The sequence below is a fragment of the Hemicordylus capensis genome, chromosome 4, assembly GCF_027244095.1.
Source record: "Hemicordylus capensis ecotype Gifberg chromosome 4, rHemCap1.1.pri, whole genome shotgun sequence".
Classification (NCBI taxonomy): domain Eukaryota; kingdom Metazoa; phylum Chordata; class Lepidosauria; order Squamata; family Cordylidae; genus Hemicordylus; species Hemicordylus capensis.
In genome coordinates this window covers 148,021,839-148,041,972 of record NC_069660.1, presented here as the reverse complement: position 1 = coordinate 148,041,972, position 20,134 = coordinate 148,021,839, and the positions used below count along the sequence as shown (strand labels likewise).

Genomic DNA, 20,134 nt, shown 5'->3' with positions numbered 1-20,134 from the left:
CTGTCAGTTCATTCTACTTTGGCAAAGAGCTGGATAGAAAAGCTGGGCTGCTCAGGTCTGGAGTAGCCGAGACCAGAGGGATCTGGGCTCTTGGTGCTCCAGATGACATGAGCTGCCTGGGTTACCCCAGGTAGCTCGTGTCATGCGAACAGCCTTTTTTCTGGTAGTGAATGATAGGTTTTGCCATGTTTAAAAACTAATCTTAAATGAAATAATACAACAGTGCTCGCTAATAAATGGTTAGGAGCCCCTTCTCAGTGAATATGTTAACTACATTGATGTTGCTGGCATTTGATGCTCTGTGGCAAACACAGAAATCCTAGTTCACCAATTTTACCCTTAAGCTTTTTTGCAACAGACCAACTGAACCTGGGATGCAGAATGAACACTCAGTGTAGGTGTACAACTTGTGAACTTCCATGGCAATGAAGATCAATTTTATACCATTTAGAGCTCAGAGCCAGGGTACTGTAAAGTTTCCCTATAATAACAATTCTCTTTTTTTAAAAGTCATTGGGGAAGATGGAACTGCTTGACATCATGGGTTTTCTAAATTATACTTAAGTGTTTAAAAGCTCAGAAAACACAGGGACATCTAAAAACATGTTTGTTAATACACATTTGTTAAACAGCCTCTCTTAAGTGGCTGTTTCATTATTTCCATCTGTGCTCTGCTAAATATTTCTTTTATCTACTCATAGATGTTTATAGCTATCTGCTCCTAATACTTACAGATAGGATAAAACTGGATGTTGAAAACAGCAGAGTGCGGAAATCAGTAGACAAAATATATTGGGTGGCAGCTTTAGCTTTTAAGTGGGTCTTTGCAAAACTTTACATCTGTCACTATGTGCAATGTCATACAAGGAGGATTGGTGTTCTGGAGTGGCCTGTTGATAGTCTGGTCCATCAGCACATAAGCAGGCCTGATTTCTATTCCTATTTCTCCACCTTCATGTTTAGACCTCTACACGATCGGTGTGTAGAGCCTACCTGGGCTCTGCAGGGAGTTTACCCTGGGTGGCCATATCGGCCGCCCACATGACTACCAGCTCAGTCACTGAGCCAGTAGGGGCAGCGGGGATCAGGGGCCGCTTGTCCCCAGAAGTCCCAGGATGTCCCATGCAAGTTCACAGGGCATTCTGGGGGGATCCCCGACACCGGGAGGCTTGCTATTGCCTCCCGGTTGGAGGTCTCCTCATGAATTGCCACGGTGCGGAGCCACACCACAGCGTCTCACAATTGCTAACCTCATTTAATTGGGGGGGGGTTCTTAGTGAGGTTTGCTGCCAGGAGCCGTGTGGCTCCCGTTGAAGCACATGACCGCAGGAAAGTGGACTGGGCTCCCTTAGCCCGCTTTCCTGTGGTCGTGAGAATAGCCTCCATTTTTAGCATGCAAGTGGGGTCAGAAAATTTAAGGCGTGTACTTTCAGTGATATCAGTTTGCCTGTCTTTCATAGGGCTGTTTCACACATGAGTGTACACCTCATATAAACCTTTCTTATTACCTTACATGTTCTCAACACCAATGCTTTTAATGGTGTCCACTCACACACCCAGATACCTGTCTCTACAGTGTGTAGCCATCAAATGTAGAGGAACCAAGCACTGTGCTTGTGTACATTTGATGAACCGATATGATGGATTGATTTAAAAGATTTATACTTTACCTTTCCAAACTATGTCCCTGCAAGGTGACAAACAACAGTAATGATTTTTTTTAACCCAATCATAATAGAAAGAGTAATAAAAAATAAGCAACCAATTAAAATCAGAGCTAAAACAATTAAAGCCAAAACACACTGCAGAATAAAAAGGTCTTGAGAAGATGTTTGGAAGCAGCAAGAGTAGGATGGTCTGACCAGTTTCCCTGGAAAACCACAGAAAAAGCAACAATGACAGTCCAGACCCAGGTTCCTGCCAGTTGAACTTGTGTCAAAGGCAGTCCAGATAGCAAGACTGAAGTTTTATTTGTGGTATTGGATCCGTAGTTGTTCATTCACAACATCAGGCAACATAATTGCTTGATGTTGGCAGTTATCAAGTAATGGAGGTGCATTTGAACCAATCATTTGCAAGAGGCCAACCCTTCCCCTTTTTTGTTGTTGATGTTCTCGTTGACATCATGTTATAAAAATTGTTATAAAAATGCCACCGTTCAGGGGAAAAAACACCTCCTTTTCCAGAGTCTATTGCTGGTGCAGCCTATTTCATTGACATACCCTAGTATTTGTTTTTAATCTGTTGTGGCAGGAAGTTCTCAAAAACATTTTCTTCTTTCTTACTGGAAATCCAGCTGCTGAAAATTATCACTTCACACAGCTAATTCAGGGCCAAATTTTGCATTTGAAATGGTCTTCCTTTGAGTTTTTATTTTATGCCATCTGGGCTGTCAGTAGCTCTGTAGTTTTTCCATAGTTATGCAATGTGTGAAGAAATACTTTCTTCTGCCTGTCCTGTCTCTCCTGCCAATCAATTTAACTGGATGACCTTAAGCTCTAGTGTTACAAGAGAGGAAGAAAAACCTCTATCTGAACATTTTTTCCACACTCTTTATAATTTTGTAAGTCTCTGTTATGTCCCCTTTAGTTATCTTTTTTGCTAAACTAAAAATCCCAAATGTGTTAGTATTTCCTTGTATGGAATGTGCTCAACCCTGTGTGTTCATTTTGGTTGCTTCTTTCTGTACCAGCCACGGAGCCAGCCCACGGTACCAGGGTCCAGCCCTGCTCGGCAGCCCCCTCCAGTTACGCCCTGTGCGCGTGATGTCACACACACAGGGGTTTGGCTTGGGCTCTGGAGGAGCCCAGAGCTAACTCCCCCCTCCCGCCTGGGCCGCTGAGAGCCCAAGCAAACTCTCTGATTGTTATTTCAGGCCGTCCCGGCTGCGCAATAGGACGTTTCCTCCCTTTCTCTCCCTCCGGAGAGGGAAAATGTCTTATCAGGCAGCTGGTGCTGCCTGAAATGACAAGCTGAGAGCTCACTCGGGCTCTCCGCAGTACGGGCCATGCCCCCTTTGTGTGTGACTTCACACACCCCTCTCTGGAGGAAGAAAAATGGAAAAACATCCTATCGGACAGCCGATGCTGCCTGAAATAACAAACAGATAGTTCGCTCAGCATCGTGGCAGCTCAGGCATTAGAGGGGGGTCTGGTTTGACCAGCTTTCCCTGCAGTCGATCACTTGCCTGTTGCTGGGTGGGTGGATCATCCACCCAGCCAAGTGGCAGCTTCACTCGGGCGCTCCTGCGCCCGGCCGTGGCTCGTCTGGCAGCTCTAGGGGTCAGGCAAAGGGAAGTGCTGCCTCACGGTGCCCCGCCCCCCTCATTTAAGGGGGAGGGCATTTAGGCGGGCTTTCTGCTAGGAGCCACATGGCTCCCATTGCTGCACATGAGCAGCAGAAACCAGGCTGGGCTCCCTTAGCCTGGTTTCTGCTGCTTGTATGAATCACCTCAATCAAAAACTGTGTTCTACCCATATGTGTGTGCTCCCAATTTTTGGTTGTGTGAAAGCAAGGTAAGAGGAAAATTTGGGTAGAAGGGATTGTGTGGAAAGACGGTGGAAGAAAACCTGGGTAGCTATTCCTCCTACCTTGCTTCCACACATCCACTTCTTCCTAGGTTTTCCTCTTACCTTGCTTTCACACAACCATAAATTGGGAGCACACATACCCAGGTAGAACAGTTTTTGATTGTGTAAATGATCTCAGTGTTTCTTTATTTCAGTATCCTTTGAAAACACCTGGAAGTAAAGAATGTTTCTGGCAAATTACTTGTATGCATTTAAACAGTGTTATGTGAGAAGAAGCATTTGGAAATTAGAAACATTACCATGTTGGAATAATCCTAACCAAAAAGCCTGGTCTTGCAGGTCAGATTTGAAATTATAAATAGGGATGTGCCCGAACCATGGTTTGAAGCCTAGTTCAAGCACTTGTAGGGAAATGCAAAAGGGAACTGTAAGAGAAAAGAGAGAAGGTGCTTACTTGCCCTCCGCCAGCCTTTCCAGCTTTCTGCTAGGGTGGCGTGCATCTCAAAAAGCCCCGCATGCCATCAGCACACACATGGCGTTTGTGCATATGCATGCTGATGGCATGCTGGGCTTTGTGGGATGTGCGCTGCCCCAGCAGAAAGCTGGACTAAGTGGTGGAGAGCAGAGAAGCACCTGCTCTCCTTTCTATGATGACGTATTCTGCTCTCCAACCAAAGGTCTCAAAGTGGTTTACATTAAAAAATTAATACATAAATTAGATGGCCCCCTGTCCCCAAAGGCCTCATAATCTGAAAAAGAAACATAAGGCAGATGCCAGCAACAGCCATTGGAGGGATGCTGTGCTGGGGTTGGGAAAAGGCCAGTTGCTCTCCCCGTACTAAATGTAAGAGAATCACCACTTTAAAAGGTGTCTCTTTGCTCAGTTAGCAGGGGTAACTCTTAGAGGTCCTCTTTGCATTTCCCTACAAGTGCTCGAACCATGGTTCGGGCACATCCCTATTTATAAAGCAGATGTGTATTTTTATTTTTATTTTACTTTGGTAAGATACACTGCTCTTATGTGTGGTGCAAATGTGTTTTCTAGAGCCAAGCTCCAGCAGCTTGATGGAAACATTTGGGCCTACTCAGTTCTATCCTAACCCATAAAGGAAAAAAAGCTGTAGCATAGGAGAGCATTGGAGAAGTAGAAAAAGCATTGATTCACCACAGAGTAGTTATAACAGAAGAAGTCTGTCACATGACAGAAACATTGCATTAAATGGTGACTTTGTTTAATACAAATGTTTCTGTCATGTGAAAGACCCTGAGGTCATTCTCACGACCGGGCAGGGCAGTGAGCAGGTGAGGGAAAGACTTGTTTTACTCATCTTCCCCCCAGATGACCGATGTGTTTATTCTGGGAACATGGACCATGCTCCCAGATGAGCAACGCTGAGCTCTGTAGACCGGGACGACTTCTCCTGGACCCTGGAGATCCCACACTGCTTCAGTGCTGGCTAAATACAGCTGGTGCTGGCAGACGGTCACGTAAATGGGGCTAAGGGAGTGCTTGCTCCCTTAATCTAGTTTAAGAGGCTGGGTCCATAGGTGGGCTTACTGCCGTGGCACCGCTGGTTGCCAGTTGGCTCCCGAGGATTTTCACTTAGCTGCCTTAGTCCGGTCTTGGCTGCTCATGAGAACAGCCTCTTCTTCTGTTATAACTACTCTGTGACAAATATTCCTTTTTTGCTTAAGGGGAAATGTTCTAGAATCCATTCTTCCAAAATGGTTCTGAAATACACATACAGTCCTTTAAATGGATTATAAAATACTAACTGAACCGGGTGCAAACTGTCTACGCCTCTAGTTCTCTTCTTGGCTTTCCTCTTCCCCTTCCTGCCTGATGGCTGTCGCTTTCCCCTCACCTTCCGTGCCCGATGGCCACCGCTCAGCTCCTGGCCAGCAGTTTTCCCCCCACCTGCACCTGCCCGACCCTGTCGCTATCTGGCAGCTGCTTGCAGAAGAGCTGCCACACATGGGATTAGCGACTGGTATGCCTAAGAGATACACACACACACACACACACACACACTAGCAGACCCGATGCATAGCATCTGCGCCACTAGTTTATCTCTGCCCAGCCGAGCTCCACCACTTCCTCTCCCCACTGCTTCCCCCCTCCCTTCCACTCCAGTTCATTCCCCAGTCTGTTCTGCTTTCCTTCCGCAGTCTGTTCCCCGCTGTTTCCCCCCTCCCTTCTGCCCCAGTCCGTTCCCCATCATTCTGGAGGAGGTCCCTGTCCTCCTCCCGCCACTGGCAGCTTTCCCTCCCCGCTCCCCGGCAGCGCTTTCTCTCCCCACCGGGCTCTCTCCCTCCCTCCCCACCATTTTCACCCACCTGCCCGCCTCCTCTGCCAGGGCCCGCCGCTGGTGGGCTCCCTTGTGGGGCCGCCTCCTCCTCCTCCTGGCCTTGCTGCTCCTCACTGCCGCCATTAGCATCCAGTCTACCACGCACCTGGTCTGCCACGCATCTCCACGCAACTGGCTATTATGCATATTAATTATATAGATTATATAGATACCTAAACTCGTTAGCATATGTTTAAAACACATTTCTGTAGTGATTAGGCTCATGGTCACAGCTTATTGGGATATTATAAACAACAGATTCATCTTTCCCACCTAATAAGTGTGTCCACAGACTAGATGTCCACACTATGCCAGCCTGTACAGTGTTCTGAGTTTGCCCCTATCTTCACTTTAACTGACAGTAGTAACTATCTTTCTTTGCTACTGGTTTTACATTTTTTATTTAAATGATGAGCTCATCCTAAAAGACTGATTAAAACTGTAGTGACCAGAACTGACACTGAGCACTGAAAATAAATGAGACAACTTAGTCATGTTTAACTTAATCTGGATCCTGCCTAATGACATATAACTGCATTTTGTTTATTTGCTGCTTAATCTAAACTTCATGTTGGTATTTTATATTCATATTTGTAAAAGTGAATAGTTTAAAGATAAAGCATAACCAAATATTACCCTCTCCTCAATTGCTTAATTTTTGGACAATTTCCATTTTCATTTCTTCAGAGTTCTCTCCCCACCCCCTAAAATGTCCTGTGAACTTTAGTTAATGTACAAATGTCAGAATTGTGTAACACAGATTCTTCCTAAAAAGCCATTTTTAAATAAACACTTGCAGTATATCAGTGTGATTCAGTCAATGGCGTACTAACTGGTCTCAAATTTCAACTTCTGTCTCACTGGGTGGACTTGCAGGATTTGCTCTCTTGGTCTCCATTCCCCTTCTGCAAAATGGAAACTCTAGTGATTAGCTTAACATGTTAGTTGGCCAAATGAAAGACATAATTAAATCTCTTGAGATGACAATCCTACACAGAGTTAAACACACTAAAGCTCACTGATTTTAATGGGCTTAAGAATGCTTAATTCTGTGTTGGATTGTGGCCCAAATTTTTACCATTTGGTGGAATGTAAATAAATGAAGTTAAAAAAAGATTTTGAAACATTATCATTCCCCTGATGATAGGCATAATTCTGTATTTGTTGTTTGTTCATTATTATTATTACTTATTTATTTATTACATTTAAAAACTACCCCATCCAAAGGCTCTGGGCAGTGCATTTTATGAAATGAAAGCAGCCATTGATCAATCCAACACAGTAAACTGGCATTCTTTTGCCCCGGTACTCCAAGGTGCAGGAAATGTGTATAAAATAGTGCTGCACGTATTTGAAAAATATGCATTTATTTAAACTTTTTGAAAATATCAATTACTTTTGTATGCCCAATTTGTCCAGTAATTTCTCAATCACATTTGTATGCCATTCTTTCTCCAGCAAGGTTTTAGCCTCACAACAACCCTGTGAGGTAGGTTAGACTGTGAGATAGCAACTGGCCCAAGGTCATTCACATAGCTTCATGGAATTAGAACAAAGGTCCAGCACTCCAGCTACTATACCACACTGGCTTTCATTAGCACAAATTCTTTAAAGAAACATATATTTCCCAGCATCTCGTTTTGCAAATTATTGTCCAGTTATAACAACAAAGGCAAATGATATTCAGTAATGTTTTCTAACCCTGTAGTATTTTGGATAATCAGAGAAAATATTATTGGTATATGTTGGATTTGAGTGAGCACAAATAGAAACCACGTTGGACCCATCATGATCATACACACAATTTGATATACCGTAGTTCCTTAACAGTAGATAGTAGCTGTAATGTAATGTAAATGAGTTAAATGAGCTTTTCTAGCTTTGATACATGAGAAGTTTGTTTTGAAATGTTCATTAGTAACTGACACCATTTTGTCTCACTGTTACCAGATCCTGATGAGTTTGAAAGGATATATGAACCATTAGATGTAAAAAGCAAAAAGATTCATGTTGTGGACAGTGGACTCACATTTAACCTGCCATATCCACTTATCTTAAGACCCCAACGAGGGGTTGACCTTATAATCTCATTTGATTTTTCTGCACGCCCCAGTGATTCCAGTCCTCCTTTTAAGGTGAGTAATCCAGCCCAATGTAAATTCAATACACATGTATAAATAACGTCTGTGGGTATTAGACATTTCTGAAACTAAAAATTATTTAAACAGAATACATGATTTTTTAAAAAAACAAAACACTTGGGGGGATAACTCTCCATTTCCTGACTACAAACCAGTTAATTTATTTATTATTTCTCTATGTAAACCGCCCTGAGCCATTTTTGGAAGGGCGGTATAGAAATCGAATTATTATTATTATTATTATTATTATTAATTTTGACAATTTCAGCATGAATGGAATATATGACCGAATTCAGACATCCTGCAGAGTTAGGATTGAATCCTGGTTTTATGTGATGTCCCCAGCCTTGGACACACCTGCTTGCCTCTCTACTTTGTGTGCAAGGGAAGGAAGTATTCTACTTGTGAACTTGGCTTTAGACCAAGTCAGGATCTGTCATGATGTCCAAACAGTATGATTGTGACTTATTGTAGCCATAGTTTGTAATTAATATTGGATCTGAAGCTGGAATTGCTAGTCTATTGGCAACGCCCGAGGCCAGGAGATGCCCAGCTTTAGCTCTCCATGACTGGCTCCTCATGACATTTGAAAAAGGCCTCTGTCTTGATATAGGTCAGAATGGACTTGCTTATGCACAGATGCTATAGATTTCACACTAGAGCTACAGGTTATAGATTTACTCATACCTTAGATTTGCCCATTGTATATCCTGGAAGTGAAATAGATCATAGCTGTAGAACGCCAGGGGAAAATCAGTATCTAAATATTTGTAATAATAATATTCATGGATCTCCTGTGTCCATGACACATGTCTACAACAATATATTGTAATGGAGAGTTACCTGAGGAAGGGTCAGTGTTCCCCAGATAACGTTATTGTAAATTCATTGAACTGGGATTCAGTCCTTATTTGGTGTATTGGATGTCCTGTTATTGCCAACTCCCCCTTTCCCCCTTCATGTAGGTTTATCAATGCTGGGCCAAATTTTCTCCAAACATACGATTTTCACCTCAAGAGTAATTTTTTTGTTTTGGTAGATTGAGGATCTAAAAGCCTTTAATTCTGTGTATGTATATGGCGGAGATGCTGAAAGGTATCATCTCATACTGCATGGGAGATGGCAATGGTAAACCCCTCCTGTATTCTACCAAAGACAACCACAGGGCTCTGTTGGCGCCAGGAGTCAACACTGACTCGACAACACGCTTTACCTTTATGACTGTTAATGGCCATTATTTTCCTACTCTGCTGAATTTTGGCCCTTTTCTCTGTTTTATTCTTCCTCGAGTGATTCCAGCCCATTGAATTTCATATACTCATTGTAATGAAAATAATAATGCTGTATTGCCAACTGGTTTCAGTTATGTACAGGTGCAATCAAGGATAAACAAGGCTTATCAAAGTGAGGGCAATTCTGTACTTGTCACATGGACAATCCTAACTAATCTGGGATCACACTAAGAATTTAACAGTTGCTCAATCTTTTTGTAATGACAACCCTAGAACAAAAATCATCAAACCTCTTTTAGTTTCTAGCAAAGCTTTTTGTGAAACTGGCCCCCACATCTTGATTAAGCACTACACTCTGCAGTCTCCTCTTTTTCAGGTCTCCTAGATCTCTATGAGCCACTTTTCATTGGTGGTTCAACATTATGGACTGATTTACATGCTTGTCTAGTTTGTTTGCTATCCTCTTCATAGTAGAGGAACTGAGATGGGGATTTGAGGAGCATTTCCCTCCACAAGAATATAACTAGCAAGGTAGGCATTCCGTATGGAGGCCTATATGCACGAATGCTCAGTTTCTGTTATCTAGGATCGTGCCAGGCAAGAATGTTGTGAGGGCATGGCAGGGGTTAGGGTGACTGGACTGATGCGGGCAATGGGAACGTTTGGAGAGCCTTACCTCTCCGTCACCACATTGGGCCATGGAGTCTCTCAAGACGAGGGAATCAGCATGTTTTGCCTGGCCGATTCCCTCCACTGGCCCCCAGGGTAGAAAGATGAGAGCCAGTCCTTAAGGGACAGGGTCTTGGAGAAGCCCGGCGAACTCTTGTGAGATCTTGGAGTGGGATCTCGCAAGACTTGTGTAGGATTTCGGGGGCTATTTAAGGAGGTGCTGGACAATGATGAAGGGTCAGTCTACGCTGAGGGCTCAACCTGCCAAGAACCCTGGGACCCATAAAGGAGGCAAAGAGTGGCTATTACCCCTGTAGGCCTGTGAGGTAAACAGGTCCAAGGGAAAAGAGGTTTCCCTCTCTTGGCCCCTCTCAGCCAACATTCTGAGGCACACTTTTGGGAATAGAACGCCATGGAGGAGAACAATGTGGAGGCTAGCGAAAGACTTGAGGGAAAAGCCTCACAAATGTGAACTGGCTCATTATCTTGCTACCAACATGCTTAGTAGATTATTATTATTTGTTTTTTTGTCTCCCGTGTGCATAATTGAGATGACCATATTTAATGTCATCTCCATTTTCCTAAACTTCCCTTTCCATTATACCGACTTTCTCTGGAAATAAAAACCTTTGTTTTCTTCCTAGGACATTTTGCTTGCTGAAAAATGGGCCAAAATGAACAGCCTTCCATTCCCTAAAATAGACCCAAATGTTTTTGATCGTGAAGGCTTAAAGGAGTGCTATGTCTTCAAACCCAAGAATCCTGCTTCAGATATAGATTGTCCAACAATTATCCACTTTGTTTTGGCCAATATCAACTTCAGAGACTACAAAGCACCAGGTGAGAAGGCAAAAAACACAAAACCAATATAATCATGTCTTATCTACATTATTTATTTATTTATTATTTATTTATTTAAAATATTTATGCCCTGCCCCTCCAGTACACTACTGCTCGGGGAGGCTCACAACATTTATAAAATATTTACAATGTAAAACCAGACTAATAAAATTAACCACATTAAGTTAAACAAGTTTTTAAAAATCCCAGCTAAAACCACAAGCAATATTTATTTATTTTAAATAAATAAATAAATAAATAAATAATAAGCTCACAACTCTTTTTCCTGCTTTGCAGGAAGGGCTTCATTTGTAGCTGTTACTTTATTTGAAACAAATTGACATTTTCCTTTAATGGACATAATTTTCAAACATTATCATACGAAAGTAAAATATTGTTCCACTATCATCTCTTTAAGTATTTAGATTTATAGCCTACCCCAGCTTGAAGGCCCAAGGCAGGTACAAAGGCAAAAAAAATACTCAACACAATAATAATATTTCAAGTTCATTGAAATTTCCCAGCCCATATCTTGATTTCCAATGGCCAGTCCAAACAAGTACATTTTGCATTGCTTTTGAAAGGGGTCAGGTTTGGAATACATCATGTCTGTAATTGGAACGAATTCCATCATATCTGTTTGCTTGTGTGTGTGTGCGCGCGCATGCGCTATCAAGAAGTTGCTCTTAAAAAAACAAAAAACCTTTCAGCTTGGCTGTGTGTCACTCTGCCAGAACTGCATGAAGGCTGTGGGCACAACGGTGGTCTCGGGGACTGGCAAAGAGCTCTTCTGAGCATCCTGAGGCCTTGACAGCTGCCCTACATTGTCAGCCCCTTATGCAAGTCATGGCACTGGGACATGCAGTTGTTACAACAGTGGAGAAACACACTCCCAAAATCAGCTACTGGTCAGAAATCTTGCAGTAGCATTTTGTACCAGCTGGAGTGTGACAGTCCTAACAAGTTGATGTTACAGTAATCCAGTCTAGCTTTACAGAATAACAAAAGCAAAAAAGAGAGGTCTTTTCCTCCAAGAACATGCAATTTATTTATTTTTTAAACTAACTTACTACCACTAAATAGATTCTGAGGCCTTTCACACAAGTGAAAACTGTGTCCTACCCAGGTTTGGGAGCTGTTTGTGCTTCCAATTTTCGGTTTTGTGGGTGCAAACAACCAGGTAGGAGGAGGGAGAAGTTATTATGTGGAAGCAAGGTAGTGGGGAAAGCTACCCAGCTTCCACAAAGTCACTTCTTCCTCCTCCTACCTAGTTGTTTGCACCCATGCAAACAAACCTGGGTAGGACACAGCTGAATGTGAATGGCCTCACTGAGTTGTTAGTATACTACTTCCATCGTCTGAACACTCTAATCTTTAAATGCCTGTTTCTTTGGGATCTCCTTTTAGGTGTTCCAAGGGAAACTCAGAAAGAAAAGGATTTTGCTGATTTTGATATTTTTGATGATCCCGATACACCATTCTCCACTTTCAACTTCCAGTATTCAAATGAAGCTTTCAAAAGACTGCATGATCTGATGGAGTTCAATACTCTGAAAAACCTAGATGTAAGTATCATGTGCAATTTGATTTGATTGACTTGAAAGTGCTTTAGGTGCTTTCTGGGAGTGGCCTGATGGTCGATTTAATGTGACTTTCATATTCTAGCTACAAATATTTATGGGTGTGGTCCTACATATATTTATGGGTATGGCCCTCTGAAGTCTATTTATTCCTAGATACTGTAAATGCTTTTGGTTTTTCAAAAATTATTCTTTTCATTTGTAGTTGACAAGGGAAACATAGCCAGTTAATAGCTGTAGACAATACACTTGTAATTGTCCAGGTATGTTGTTGTCTGCAATTCTTGTTCTAAACAATGAAATAAGTTCTACAGCAGATTTGTGTGTCACAGACTAAGAATATTGGCAGCAAAAACAGAGTCCTATTCCTATTTCGCATTCCAGTAATGTGAAAATAAATTTGCTAAAATGCTTTGTAAGACAAAGAAGCTCTTCTCACAATCTGTGAGAAGAGATTCGTCTGTGGGGAGAACGGGCTTAGCCCTCTCTCCCCACAGATGATCAAAAGGCAGCCCTGGGTGGCTGGATCGGCCACTCACATGACTGCCAGCTCCATCATGGAGCCGGTGGGGGCTGCACGGCCCCCAGATGTTCCAGGATGCCCCGCATGAGTGCGCTGGGAGAGACCCCGAGCCCGGGATGCTGCTTGCAGCCTCCTGACTGGAGGTCTTCTTGTGTGTCGCAGCGTGCCGCACGGATCCCGTCTGGCCCCAACTCGCTCTATCTGTCTCCTTCTTGCATAAGCCAGAATTGCAGGCGGGTGGACTGAACAGTTATATTGTCCAAAAATTTCAGTACATTTGGGAACTGTGCACTTCAGTACATTTGGGAATGTGCGGCAGCTGCGAAAAAGGCCAATTCCATGCTAGGCATCATTAGGAAGGGGATTTGAAAATAAAACTGCTAATATTATAATGCCCTTATAGAAAACTATGGTGTGGCCACACCTGGAGTACAGCGTACAATTCTGGTCACCACATCTAAAGAAGGACATTGTAGAACTGGAAAAGGTGCAGAAGAGGGCAACCAAGATGATCAGGGGCCTACAGCACCTTCCTTATGAGGCAAGGCTACAAAACCTGGGGCTTTTTAGTTTAGAAAAAAGACGACTGTGGGGAGACATGATAGAGGTCTCTAAAATCATGCATGGTGTGGAGAAAGTGGATAGAGAGAAATTCTTCTCCCTCTCCCATAACACTAGAACCAGGGGTCATCCCATGAAATTGATTGCCAGCAAATTTAGGACCAACAAATGGAAGTACTTTTTCACACAATGCGTGATCCACTTGTGGAATTCTCTGCCACGAGATGTGGTGACAGCCAACAGCCTGGATGGCTTTAGGGGTTTGGATAACTTCATGGAGGAGAGGTCTATCAAAGGCTACTAGTCAGAGAGCTATAGGCCCCCTCCAGCCTCAAAGGCAGGGTGCCTCTGAGTACCAGTTGCGGGAGAGTAACAGCAGGAGATATGGCATGCCCTCAACTCCTGCCTGTAGGCTTCCAGTGGCATCTGGTGGGCCACTGTATGAAACAGGATGCTGGACTAGATAGGCCTTGGGCCTGATCCAGCAGGGCTGCTCTTATGTTCTTTTGAACTAGTGTTAAAGAATAACTCTCATGCACAAGCAAGTTATAACTTGTTTATTTCTTCAGCAGGTTGTGTTGAGAGAGGACGTTTCTTTGCTTAAATACTTGGAGTTCCATTGTTGCCTGTGAGGGACATAGTGGGAACCATGTGTTTTAAAATGGGGACTATGTCCTGCTATTGTTTATAAATCCAGGAATTTGAGAGCTTCAAAAAATATACTCTTGTAAGATCATTTATCTTCCTTGTGTTGTGTAAACTCTGAGTGAACAAGATGTTGAAAGTAAAGTATTTTTTCATAGAAAAGGTTGCAGAATATTTTTGGGGTCAAGGAGATTAAGAACATAAGAGCAGCCCTGCTGGATCTGGCCCAAGGCCTATCTAGTCCAGCATCCTGTTTCCCACAGTGGCCCATCAGATACCTCTGGGAAGCCCACAGTCAAGGGATGAAGGCATGCCCTCTCTTCCACTGTTGTTCTCTTGGAACTGGTATTCAAATGCATTAAGTTAATGTGCTCTTGCTCTCTTGCCAAAGAGAAGCCAGTTAGGCATGAGCATCTTTGCTTCTGATTGCTTTTGCAGAGTTTCATTTTAGCATGACTTTTTAAAATTCATCTCCTCTACATCTATCGTTGCACAATAATGTGAAAGCCATATAACAAAATGAGGCAACAGCAGCCATAGGAAAGTGGCTTCTGCTGTGCCAGGTGGAGAGACTTGATCCATCCCCACAGGAAGTGCAGAAATGCACTTATATTTGCAGAGGAGGGAGAGAGAACTATATTACAGATACATCCCTCCTGTTTCACAAGACTCTAGCAATTTCACATGCCTGTGGGAACTGAAGTATAAGACATGCATATGCTGTATGCTATTGTATTTAGGTTGTGGTTGTGCATGTTGTGTCATTAGAGCATGCTAGAAAGCCTGCTCACCACCCTCTACTGCCTTTGGGGAAAATATCTTGGTCAGCCTGATAGGTGAGCTCCATTTGGGAACTGACCGAGGGAATGTGACTCTGTTGGTCCTCTTGGATCTCTAGGCAGCCTTCAATAATATTGACCATAGTATCCTTCTGGAACGTCTGAGGGGGTTGGGGGTGGGAGGCACTACTTTGCAGTGGTTCCACTCCTACCTCACAGGCAGATTCTAGATGGTGTCTCTTGGAGTCTGTTGTTCTTCAAAATCTGAACTTTCATATGATGTCCCTCTGGGCTCCATATTGTATCCAATGTTGTTTAACATTTACATGAACCTGCTGGGGGAGATCATCAGGAGATTTGGTGTGGGATGTTATCAATATGCTCATGACACCCAAATCTATTTCTCCTTGTCAACATCATCAGGAGAAGGCACAACCTTCCTAAGTCCCTGCCTGGAGGCAGTAATGGGCTGGGTGAGGGATAACAAACTGAGGCTGAATCCAGATAAGATGGAGGTACTTATTGTGCTGGTTGGAACTTGGGAGACGATTTGGATCTGCCAGTTCTGGATGGGGTCATGCTTCCCCGGAAGGAATAGGTACACAGTCTGGGGGTGCTTCTGGATCCATAGCTCTCCTTGGTGTCCCAGATTGAGGTGGCAGCCAGAGCTGCTTTTTATCAGCTTTGGCTGATATACCAGCTTTGTCCATTTCTTGAGAAGAATGACCTCAAAATGGTGGTACATATGCTGGTAACCTCCAGGCTGGATTACTGCAATGCATTCTATGTGGGGCTGCCTTTGTACGCAGTCCGGAAACTGCAGTTGGTCCAGAATGCAGCGGCCAGGTTGGTCTCTGGGTCATCTAGGAGAGACCATATTACTGCTGTGCTGAAAGAACTACACTAGCTGCCGATATGTTTCTGGGCAAACTACAGGGTGCTGGTTATTACCTATAAAGCCCTAAACAGCTTAGGCCTTGGGTATTTAAGATAACGTCTTCTTCACCATGAGCCCCACTGCCTGTTAAGATCATCTGGAGAGGTTCGTCTGCGGTTGCCATCAACTTGTCTGGCGGCTGCTCGCGAACGGACCTTCTCTGTTTCTGCCCCTGAGCTTTGGAATGCGCTCCCTGTTGAAATAAGAGCCTCCTCATCTCTGGCAATGTTTAAAAAGTCACTGAAGATATATATTCACCCAGGTTTTTAATAAGATTTATAGTTTTAATATTTTTAATATTGGCTTTTAAATTATTTTAATGTTATTGATTTTAATGATTAAATTATTTTAATTGTTTAATTGATTTTTAAATGATTTTAATTGTAAACCGCCCAGAGATGCAAGTTTCAGGTGGTATAGAAATATGTTAAATAAATAAATAAATTTTCCCTTAACCATATTAATGGTATAATATCAGCACTTAAAATATTGATTCACCCCCTCCACCCCACCCTGTTGGTTATGTCAAAGGACATGGCTCAAGTGCATAGTCTTCTAGAGGCATAAGCCACTTCTGTTATGAACATTAGTGTGCAAAATGCCAGAGCTGAATTTCATATTTATGTTTTCTGAGGAATTTCATTAAATAAATCTGCTACAGATGCCCAAGTGGCTGGTTAGAATGTGATCAAAAGGCGCCACCTACTGACTAAGTTTGTTTGTTTGTTTGTTTATAATATTTCTATACTATGTGCAATTAATTTCCAAGGCATACAACATCATTTATAAAGCAGGTAACAGTAACTTGTCACCTTCCAGAATTTGTTAAACCATCAAAGATTCCCTCATTTTTCCAACAGCTAGTAATTAAAGTTAGCACTAGTTCTATGTATTTTTAAAAAATCTCTTTAGTTACATTATCCTTCAATAATAATCTATATATTTATTTTTCCTAGGCTTACCCGTCGCTAATCCCATGCATGGCAGCTCTTGTGAGAGTAGCTGCCTAGGGGATAGCAACGGGGAGACAATGGCAGTGGCAGCCAGTTGGCCGAGGGAGTCGGCCACAGGAGTCAGTGGCAGGTGGCCTGTCCAGAGGGTACATGAGGTGGCGGTGGCCCGGCCCAGCCGGCTGGAACAGGAGGTGCTGGCAGGATGGCCTGGTCTGGCCGCTGGGAGGAGTCCACCGCTAGTGGGAGTGAGCAGGAGGAGGTGGCATGCCGGTTTTTCAGCCAGCCTGCAAGCCAGAAGCCATGGGGTGGCGGGGAGATGAAGCAGACCAGTGGGCCGGCCAGAAAGCATGGGGTGGGGAGCGGCCGGTCAGCCAGAAAGCCGGCCATGCCTGCGTGCGGGGGGGGGGGGGGGGACAGCGGCGGTGGGTGGGCTGGAGCCGCAGATGCTCTGCGTCTGGCCCAGCTAGTAGTAGAAGTAGTAGTAGTAGTAGTAGTAGTAATAAATAATAGATTTAGTAGAAGGCATTTAATCATTCTAGTAGCTGCCATCATATCATGAAAATGTCACACAGTAGGGTTAACTCTGCCAGCCATCCCTGTGCCCGTTGTCACTATGCCAAGAGTTGGAATTTGCCACAGTAGCCTACCTCCACAGAAAGACTGCAAACATTTGGCTGCTGAATATAAGCCTGTTTCAGTTGCAGGGGGCAGGGAGAGGGGTAGCTTGCTGTGGCCATTGCTGTGGACTGGTGAAGCAGCAACGGGGCAACTGGGGAAGGGGTTTTATATGTCACTGTCCCTCTAGTGTCTCCAACACTACTGTCTCAGAATTCTAAGGGCTGGGAGCCATTGAGACCAAGTGCCTGGTGTAGCTGTAGAACCACCTGATGGAGCAGATACTGAAAAAAAATCAACACCTCCCTCCCCTGCCCTCTTTTCTTGGAAGCAGAGCCAGTAACAACAAGATACTATTGTTTGATACATCAGTATTCCAGATTTGCCTTTATGGGGTCTTTAGTGAGTAGCAGCTCTTAGGAGAGTTCACAAGCAGAAGCTCCTGATTGGGCAGTGGGGATTCCATATGCAGATAGGGAGAAGGAGCCTGTGAGAGCAGAAGCACCATGGTGACTGGGCAGTGGGGATTCCATATGCAGATAGGGAGGAGGAGCCTGTGATGGTTAAGGTCAGTTGGAATGCAACTGTTACTGGTTGGAAGATGTGCTTGATTGTAGAAGAGAGGAATATCCTCTCTAATAAAACGCTTGGTGTCCGTCCGTGGACAGACACCAAGCGTGTGTCCGTGCCTCCCTGGACTGTTCTGAGCATGCACGGAGCGCATGCTCAGAACAGTCCAAGGAAGACACGACCGCCAACACCTGGCGGCCATGATGAGCTGCGGCGACAAGGCCATGATGAGCCGCGGCGACAAGGCAGAGGCCCCGGGCAGCGGAGGGCCCGGCCGCAGGCGGCGGCGGTGGGTGGCGGGCCCGCCAGGGCCGCGGTGGCGGTGGGTGGCAGGCCTGCCGGAGCCGTGGGTGGCCGGCCCGGCCGGAGACACGGGCCGCGATGGGTGGCGGGAGGGGGAATGGCGGCGGGGTCCAGACCGGCCCAGGGAGACGGAGGCTGGGCCTGGGGGCGAGCGGAGGCCGCTGCCGCCGCCGTTGCCGCCGAAGTCACTCCCTCCCTCCCAACTTTCGTAACCACCTTACCCCGGCCTGTGACAGTGGAGGAAAGACAGACCTCAACTGAAGAGGGAGAGAGGAGCTCACAAGCAGTGCTCCTCCCTCTGCAAAGGCTCTGCCCGAACTGGCGGTTTAGGTGGAAAGGATGCAAGAGGCGTCCTTTCCGCCCCAAGCGCCAGTTCGGGAAGAGGCTTTGCAGAGGGAGGAGCACTGCTTGCGAGCTCCTCTCTCCCTCTTCAGTTGAGGTCTGTCTTTCCTCCACTGTCACGGGCCGGGGTAAGGTGGTTACGAAAGTTGGGAGGGAGGGAGGGTGCGACTTTGGCGGCAACGGTGGCGGCAGTATATTAAAAAAAAAAAAAACCCAATAAAGGAGACAGGAAAATGCTAGGGCCTGTTATTATAACGGGCTTCAAAGTACTAGTATATATATACTAGCCAACCCCGCACAGAGCATCTGTGCACTCTTTGGGGCCGGCGGTTACCTCTCCCCCCCCCCACCTTCTGCCCCAGTCTCCGCTTCCTAACCACGGCCAGCCCGTGCTAGGCCCAGCTGCCTCTCCTCCCCACCGCCACTTCTCTCCCCCCCACACACTTTCTTTTGCTCCTCCTGGGCCTTGCCTCTGTGGCTGGGCTGGGCCTGCAGCTGCCTCTGGCCTTTGCAGCCAGCTGCCACGGCAACCAATGCTCCTGGGTGCGCCTCCGCCAATCAGGTGCCTCCACCGCCCAGCCAATCAGCTGGGCACTGGGACACACATTCCAAGGCACACCCAGGAGAATCCTTACCCATAAAAGCCTTGGGCGTGCGTCCGTGCCGCCCGTGTCTTTTTCGCCCATTCTGGGCATGCGCGGAGATGGGCGGCCATGTTGGACCCGGCCGCCGGTGGGCGACTGGCCCCGATGGCGGCGGCCGCCGCCACGGGAGACCAGAAGGAGCAGAAGCGGCAGGCGGAGAGTGCGGCCGAGGCAGCGGCGGAGCCGCCGCCTCGGCCAAAGGAGTGCGGGCCAAGGAGGCGGTGGCCGTGGCGGGGCGACTGGCTCGGCGGCGGCCGCCGCCACAAGAAACAGCGGGCGGAGAGAGCGCCCGAGGCAGCGGCGGAGGTGTTGGCCCAAGGAGTGCGCCCGAGGCAGGTGAGGCGGCAGCGGGAACCGCCCCCCCACTAGAGCCTGTTATTACAACGGGCTTACACATACTAGTTAATAATATAGATACAAGGATAGTGGGCAGGGATCTGTGAAGAGAGGGGTCGTGAGGGAGGAAAGGGACCCGTCAGGAGAAGGAAGCTGCCGCTGTGTGAATTAGATGAGGAAAGAAGATGAATAAGATCTGTTAACTCAGGAAGAGAGAGGGGGGAGGGAGGGGGAAAACAAGACAGAGGGGAAGAGCGAGTGGAGGAGAGAGAAAGAGAGAGAAAGGAGAAAAGAGAAAGAAGGAAGGGTGAAGGACAGGCCCAAACCTGTCAGCAGCCTGTGGGGAACGAGCGGCAATGGTGGCGGCAGCAGCAAGGAAGGACCCAGTCAACCACTGCTGCTGTTTGGGGCTACCGAGGCCATTGGTGGAGGGAGGCAGGCAGGCAAAGGACAGGCCCAGGGCTGTCAGTAGCCTGAGGGGAACAAGTGGCCATGGCGGTGGCAGCAGCAAGGAAGGGCCCGGTCAACTGCTGCTGCTCCTCCTCCTCCTTTGGGGAGGAACAGGAGTGGGGGTTGGGTGAGGATG

General features: G+C 45.7%; 1 protein-coding gene across 9 annotated transcripts in view; it reads left to right on the top strand.

The window, feature by feature from the left end:
* Positions 1-20,134, top strand: part of PLA2G4A (phospholipase A2 group IVA) — a 149,414-nt gene that overhangs the window by 120,694 nt on the left and 8,586 nt on the right. For all 9 annotated transcript variants that reach the window (XM_053248052.1, XM_053248058.1, XM_053248050.1 and 6 more), the window contains 3 exons: positions 7,829-8,013; positions 10,565-10,760; positions 12,168-12,325. In XM_053248052.1, coding sequence (XP_053104027.1) covers positions 7,829-8,013; positions 10,565-10,760; positions 12,168-12,325 — 539 coding nt within the window. The remainder of the gene's footprint in view (positions 1-7,828; positions 8,014-10,564; positions 10,761-12,167; positions 12,326-20,134) is intronic.